Source organism: Sinohyriopsis cumingii, chromosome 1, assembly GCF_028554795.1.
Source record: "Sinohyriopsis cumingii isolate HCF-2022 chromosome 1, ASM2855479v2, whole genome shotgun sequence".
NCBI classification, from domain to species: domain Eukaryota; kingdom Metazoa; phylum Mollusca; class Bivalvia; order Unionida; family Unionidae; genus Sinohyriopsis; species Sinohyriopsis cumingii.
In genome coordinates, this window is record NC_142961.1 from 32,229,524 (window position 1) to 32,237,321 (window position 7,798).

The 7,798-nt window shown below is 34.3% G+C and overlaps 1 protein-coding gene across 1 annotated transcript in view; it reads left to right on the forward strand.

Annotated features, from left to right (window-relative positions):
• The window catches only part of LOC149806650 (sterol carrier protein 2-like), a 91,949-nt gene extending 89,469 nt beyond the window's left edge, over positions 1 to 2,480 (forward strand). Inside the window, exon 21 of the mRNA XM_089956167.1 lies at positions 1,506 to 2,480. Within this exon, the coding sequence (XP_089812293.1) occupies positions 1,506 to 1,601 (96 nt within the window). The 3' untranslated portion in view covers positions 1,602 to 2,480. The remainder of the gene's footprint in view (positions 1 to 1,505) is intronic.
• Positions 2,481 to 7,798: the final 5,318 nt, after the last annotated feature.

Here is a 7,798-nt window from a genome sequence, read left to right on the forward strand (position 1 = left end):
GACTATAAATATGGCTACAATTACTATTAAAAAATTGAAATTACCTATTTTCTGAAACTGCTCAAAGAATTTTATTAAAAGCATCATGGCATAAAGGGCTTTCAGATTATTGCAAATAATGCTGATCCACCATCAAATATAACTGCCATTACTAATATCAGAAAACATTTTTCATGATATCACAGAGTCGCTCAACAGAATTTGACCATATTTAACAGAAAGCATACTGACATGAAGGGGTTTTCAGGTTTATACAAATGATGAACATCAGCCATATGATTAAAAAAGTCATAGAGCAGAAGTTTGAGTTGGCCTGTTTTCCATCATCCATTATCCATTAGCACAAGATTATCATCACTACTCCTCCAAAACTACATGGAGGATTGACATGAAACATTACACACACATTCTTCCCAGGGTGTTGTTGGCTGTAAATGTGGTCATCTTGAAAATTTTTCACATCTACCCCTAGATGAATGGTCATATTGACATGGTGTTTATAGTGTTAAGTTAATCCTGAATGAAAATGGTGCTGATCTGATAACCATTATGGTTGCCTTGAAAGTCTTGTTATTGCTACTCCTAAAGAGAAAGCCATATTGACACAGGGTTTTGATCATGTTTGTTTTGTTGCTTTATGGCATTGCAGCACAAGTACATAGTGCCAAAGTAATTGTAGTACAGTACCTTGCCCAAGGACACACCACAGTAACTGACCCAGGCTAGTCCAATGGTAGGATTTTGAACCCACACCCTTTAAGTCATGAGTCAGGCACGTTAACCACTGAGCTATTGCGGCTCTTAGGGTTTTTCTTTCAGAAGACTTCATATGGCATCTTGTTGTTTCTAAATGAAAATGATTTTAATGTGACATCCAGTATGACCACCATGGTGGCTGTCTTGTTATTGTTACTCCTTCTGAATGAATGGCCATATCGACATGGTTTTATAGCAAAGGACTTCTTATAATATCAGCTGGTCCTAAATGAAAATGGTGCTAATGGTGTCACTACTCATTTGAATGGATAGTCTTATTGACATAGAGTTTACAACCAAAGACTCATGATGAGGGCTAATTGATCCTAAATGGAAATTGTGGCTATCTTACATTCAATATTGCCATCACCATGGCCAATTTCAAAGTCTTACTGATCAAGAATATTAAAGATGAATTCAACACTCTGCAGTTAAAAAAAGAAAAAAATGTCTATTTTGGCCAGTAGTGCATCAGTCTCCTTAAAGGGACTTTTTTTGAAGACTTAAGTAATTATTACTACATCTGATCTAACAGTAGACAGGTTTTGACTGGAACAGTAATTGTCATATAATATGCCCAGGAGGTCAGCCATTTAATTGTTTTTAATTAGAGGATATTTCACTTATCAGAAAAGGCTGTCTTACATGAAATTTTGCCAGTATTTGATAAAAATGTGCCATGGGTTTATTGTGGGAGAATTAACAGTATTCTGTCACAAGTGATTACAAATATTATTGTATTATTTTAGGCATTCTTCCAAGGCAAGCTGAAGATACAGGGTAACATGGGTCTTGCAATGAAGCTGAAAGATATCCAGCCGAAGGGAGCTGGTTCCAAGTTGTAGACTGGCTTTACCAATGGAGCTTTCAAGTCTGCATCTGTACATGATTCTGTGCCAACCAATACATATGCACTGGATTACATGGTTCTGTTAATGCCAACAGAATACAAATGCATTGGATGACATGGTTATTCAGCCTGACAGTGATAACTACGCCAGCATTTGCAGTTATTTAAAACAATGAACAGTATATAAAAAAACGGAATTGAGGCTGACTATTTTTAATTCATGTAGAGATTATTTAATGAATGAAAAATGGATATTTTAGAAAGTGTGGAGTTGGAATGAGATGAAATGGAACTATATAATGAAAAAGGAAATATGCAGTAGTACATAAAACTGATTTTGTGCTGTAATGACTTCATGATCATTGGAGACAACAAATGTAGGGAATATATAATGTGTTTAAAATTGACAGTGATTATTTAAATTAATCTCAGACTGATTGTGATATTGTTCTACCTGTATATTCCACATACTTGAAGGAAATTTGAACTGTATTGCTATTACATAATTGTAATTGTTCTGTTAATTACCTATCAATGAGGTTAGATTCCCATTTGTATAATGCTAAGAAATATTTGATATGTCTGTCCAGTAATGAAGCAACAAACTTGTAGAAATTGAAATGTAAGGATAACTGATTTTAAGCCTGAAATTTGTCTGAATAATTAATCATAATAACACTAGATTTGTATAATTATAGTTCAAAAGGTTTTGTTACATTTAGTCAGATTCTGTAATAGTTTGCAACATTATTACAAATCAAACCTAAATATGTCAGGGATATTTTGATGAAGGATTCTAATTGTGCCCTGAAATTATGTTTATACACAATAATGATGGTAATTTATGGATATGATTAAACTGATATATGATTTACTTGTTTTGCTTCTGATAGTGTCTATACGTATTTGATCACTTGAAAGAATTAAAGAATTTGAAGCAGACTTCATCAGCAAACTATTTCACTTCTGTTTTGGTTTTCAGATGAAAACTTACATCAGTGATCAGATTCCAGTTCAACTTGGTACAAGTATTTTCCTTAGCCCAAAGAAGAATCCCAAGTATTTTTAGTTTTGGCTTAATGTGCATGAGTGGCTATTTTCCTCAAATAAAATGAGCAATTATATATTGTTTAGGCTTGTGTAATTTCATACTTGGATTCAATAATAAAACTTTCAGGGAGAAAACAATGATTAAGTATGAGTACTATGAATGACGTCGTATTTTATTGTGTTGAATAGGCCTGCACAAAAATAACTGAAATATTTGAGCAAAAACTGCCTTGTTATAGTGACCTTGATATTTAACCTTTTGATTATACATTATCTCCACATTTTCCCTAGAAAGTTGCAGTAGTATCAAGAATGAATGATTTCATGTTGCATTCACAATGAATGATTCTAGTGAAGAATGCATGATTTCATGTTGCATTCACAATGGATGATTCTAGTGAAGAATGCAATCACAATGGATGATTCTTGTGAAGAATGTATGATTTCATGTTGCATTCACAATGGATGATTCTAGTGAAAAATGCATGATTTCTTTTTGCAATCACAATGGACGATTCTAGAGAAGAAAGCACAATTTCATGTTGCGATCACAATGGACGATTCTAGTGAAGACTATGATTTCATATTACATTCACAAAGGATGATTCTGTGAAGAATGCAATCAATGGATGATTCTAGTGAAGAATGCATGATTTCTTGTTGCAATCACAATGGATGATTCTAGTGAAGAATGCAATCACAATGGATGATTCTAGTGAAGAATGCATGATTTCATGTTGCAATCACAATGGATGATTCTAGTGAAGAATGCATGATTTCATGTTGCAATCACAATGGATGATTCTAGTGAAGAATGCATGATTTCATGTTGCAATCACAATGGATGATTCTAGTGAAGAATGTAATCACAGTGGATGATTCTAGTGAAGAATGCATGATTTCTTTTTGCAATCACAATGGATGATTCTAGTGAAGAATGCAATCACAAAGGATGATTCTAGTGAAGAATGCATGATTTCATGTTGCAATCACAATGGATGATTCTAGTGAAGAATGCATGATTTCATGTTGCAATCACAATGGATGATTCTAGTGAAGAATGCATAATCTCGTGTTGCAATCACAATGGATGATTCTAGAGAAGAATGCATGATTTCATGTTGCAATCACAATGGATGATTCTAGTGAAGAATGCATGATTTCATGTTTCAATCACAATGGATGATTCTAGTGAAGAATGCATGATTTCTTGTTGCAATCACAATGTATGATTCTACTGAAAAATACATGATCTCATGTTGCATTCACAGTGGATGATTCTACTGAAGAAACACATTTGTGCTAGTTCAAACTGTTTTAAATTTGTGCTTTTTTAACTGATTGCTTTTTAGCAACTTTTAAAAGCCTTGATACCAAGATGCAATGATGTAATGACAATTTTGAATGAATTTGAGAGCAGTTAGTGCTGCCAAAATTAGTACCAACTAGATGCCTTATTACCAAGGATGCTTTAGTACCAATTATATGCTTTATTACCAAAGAGATGCTTTATTACAAAGGAGATGCTTTAGTACCATGAAGATGCTTTACTGTCAAAGAGATGCTTTAGTACCATGAAGATGCTTTACTGTCAAAGAGATGCTTTAGTACCATGAAGATGCTTTACTGTCAAAGAGATGCTTTAGTACCATGAAGATGCTTTACTGTCAAAGAGATGCTTTAGTACCATGAAGATGCTTTACTGTCAAAGAGATGCTTTAGTACCATGAAGATGCTTTACTGTCAAAGAGATGCTTTAGTACCATGAAGATGCTTTACTGTCAAAGAGATGCTTTAGTGCCATGAAGATGCTTTACTGTCAAAGAGATGCTTTAGTACCATGAAGATGCTTTACTGTCAAAGAAATGCTTTAGTACCATGAAGATACTTTACTGTCAAAGAGATGCTTTAGTACCATGAAGATGCTTTACTGTCAAAGAAACGCTTTAGGTGGCGCTCTACAGTTTCGTATTTTGCATAGGGTTAGGATTTTAAAGAAAAAGAATTTCCCTGGCTTTCCTCACTGGTTATACTGGCTGTTTAAAAAAGACCTTGTATATCTAAGTTTAATTCAAAGAACCTTAAATTCCCTTTATTTTGGTGTATGATTGATGGGTGTACTATGGGTTATAGAGTATAAAGCTTGGCCTTACTTCAGATGTGCACCTTTCGAAAAAGTGATAGCTCTGCTTGGTCATTTTCACTTCCTGAACTTCAGAGGTAAATTGTATAAAAAAGAGCCAATAACTTTTTTTACATTTTATATATTTGGTAATTCATTCATTGTACTTTCAGAAGCTGGTATTGTCTAGTCTGGCAAAATTCATTTTCCCTATTTTAATAGCTGCTATGTATAGTGTACTTTAGACTAATACAGGCTGATTTTTTAACATAAGGGAGCAGTCATTTTAGTTAGCAGTGTGCTTAAATCATGTAAAATTTCCAAAATTACAATATCCAAAGAAATATCCACATTACATTAATGTAGCATAGAGGTATGCCAACATTCTCTCCACTGTGCATGTTTTAAATGCAAACTACTTCACCTTACATATGTCACTCTCTCAAAAGTACATATTAACTGGTGAGCGCCCCTATTAACTGGTGAGATCCTTTTAATAGTACATAGGAGATGCTTAGTATGAAATACACTCGAGTGAAGATGCTTTAGTACAAAGAATGTTCTTTTTTCAAATTTAGTAGACGTTTGGTGAGCAGGTCTTGAGAACAAAAAAATCACTAAAAGGATTGCTTTCTTAGTAATGATAATTCAGATGCAGACACAATGGTATTTTCTGTACAGGAGTAAATGGTCTTGATTCCAAAGTATTCTCGGTGAAATTCAAGGAGAATTTGTTCCAAAGCAAGTCTGAAGGTTTTCTGTCGTTACAGCTTGCTTTATTCACCATGAGATTAACAGTTTGACCTAAATATCCTGATTCCATGGTGCTCCCTGTCAGTATATGGTCAAAATTGATAGAGCACTTTTTTTTTTTTAAATGGTCATTATCACTTATATAGTTGGAAAATCTTATTTTGAGGATGCTGTCTTTTAGACTGACCCATAATATTTGTTCCAGTTTTTGAAAGTTACTTATATCAAATGCTATTTTTTAAAATTAAATCATAATTGATCTCTGTTTAGATCTACAAGTTATAGACAAGAAGAGCTTATGATATGGTCTGTCATCTATTGTCTGATGTCCACCATGGCAGCATTCACATCTTGAAAATTTTGTTATTGCTACTCCTCCCGAATGAAAAATCGTGTTGACATGGGGTTTTCACTAGAAGACTTGTGATGTCCATTAGGTCACCAATGAAAATGTTTTCAGTCTGACATCTAATATCAAAACCACATTGACTAATTTGAAAATCTTGTCATTCAAGAATGTCAGAGATGATTTCATTACTCAGCCATTAAAAAGAAGTGGACTTTTCTTTAATTCCTGGAAATTCATTTTAGATATTACAGTGTCAGTCCTTTGGAGCACTGTTGCTTTATAAGTTGTTTAAAGGTAACAGCAGTTATAATGTATTGCACTTTGGCATCATTTGTACCAAATTATGAGAAGTTGACACTAACATAACCATTGTCACCCATCACCCACCACCAGAAAGCTTGAGTGTAATGAACTGGACGTATTATGAGAGTTTACTAAGTCATCTGTATACAATTGCTTTGTAAAATATGATACATATCAAATTTTTCTCAAATAAGATCTTGCAGCATAAAGCCTCATAGTTAGTACTATTATAACAATAATAAATGGGAATGAAAGTCTTCACCAACCATTTAATAAAGCTTTTCAGATAATTTGGCAGTAAAAAAAAAAATCAAACAAAAAATATGACTTCAAGAGTGTTAACAAGCCATTAGCAGGCTAAGTTGTGCAAGGGCATTAACTCTGTAAAATATCAATAGTTATTGTAAAAGAACCAAATCCTTGTCAAGATTACGCTTTAGAGCAAATTTGATTTAAATGAAAGATAAAATGTGAAGGCTAGAGTGTTCAGGTTCTGTGGGATGACTATACAAGTCCATCAAGAACCGTAACATTATAAAATATACTAAAACTTGGGTCATTATATAACTCATTTAAGCTCTTGTTAATGTGAAGCCACAATCTGACTGAAATGAATGAAAGTTTGAATATTAGTGTTGACAAACTAGAATATGTTTTAAGTTAATCATGGGTCATAATTCCGTAAGAAAAGGTCAAAATCTATTCATCATCAAACTTATCTGAGACTTTGCGGAGTTGAAGCTTCAGAGAAAATATGGTTAAAATTTAAAAAAGGTGCAAACTAGGGTATTCACAAGCCAGCAGAATGCCTATTCCAAGGCAACTATTAGCAGTGTTCACAAGGTTGTGCATGGGTAGAGTATTCACAAGGTTGTGCATTAGCAGTGTTCACAGTGTTGTGCATTAGCAGTATTAACAAGGTTGTGCATTAGCAGTGTTGATGAGGTTGTGCATTAGCAGTGTTCATGAAGTTGTGCATTGGCAGTGTGTTCACAAGGTTGTGCAGTAGCAGAGTGTTCACAATGTTGTGCATTAGTAGTATTCACAAGGTTGTGCATAAGCAGATTGTTCACACTGTTATGCATGAGTAGAGTATTCACAAGGTTGTGCATTAGCAGTGTTCACAAGGTTGGTGTTCACAAGGTTGTGCATTAGCAGATTGTTCACACTGTTGTGCATGAGTATTCACAAGGTTGTGCATTAGCAGTGTTGACAAGGTTGGTGTTCACAAGGTTTTGCATTAGCAGTGTTCACAAGGTTATGCATTAGCAGAGTGTTCACAACATTGTGCATTGGCAGTGTTCACAAGGTTGTGCATTAGCATAGTGTTCACAATGTTGTGCATAAGCAGAATGTTCACAATGTTGTGCATTAGCAGATTGTTCACAGTGTTGTGCATTAGCAGAGTATTCACAAGGTTGTGCATTAGCAGTATTGACGAGGTGCATTAGCAGTGTTCATGAGGTGCATTAGCAGATTGTTCACAATGTTGTGCATTAGCACAGTGTTCACAAGGTTGTGCATTAGCAGAGTATTCACAAGGTTGTGCATTAGCAGAGTATTCACAAGGTTGTGCATTAGCATAGTGTTCACGAGGTTGTGCATTAGCAGTATT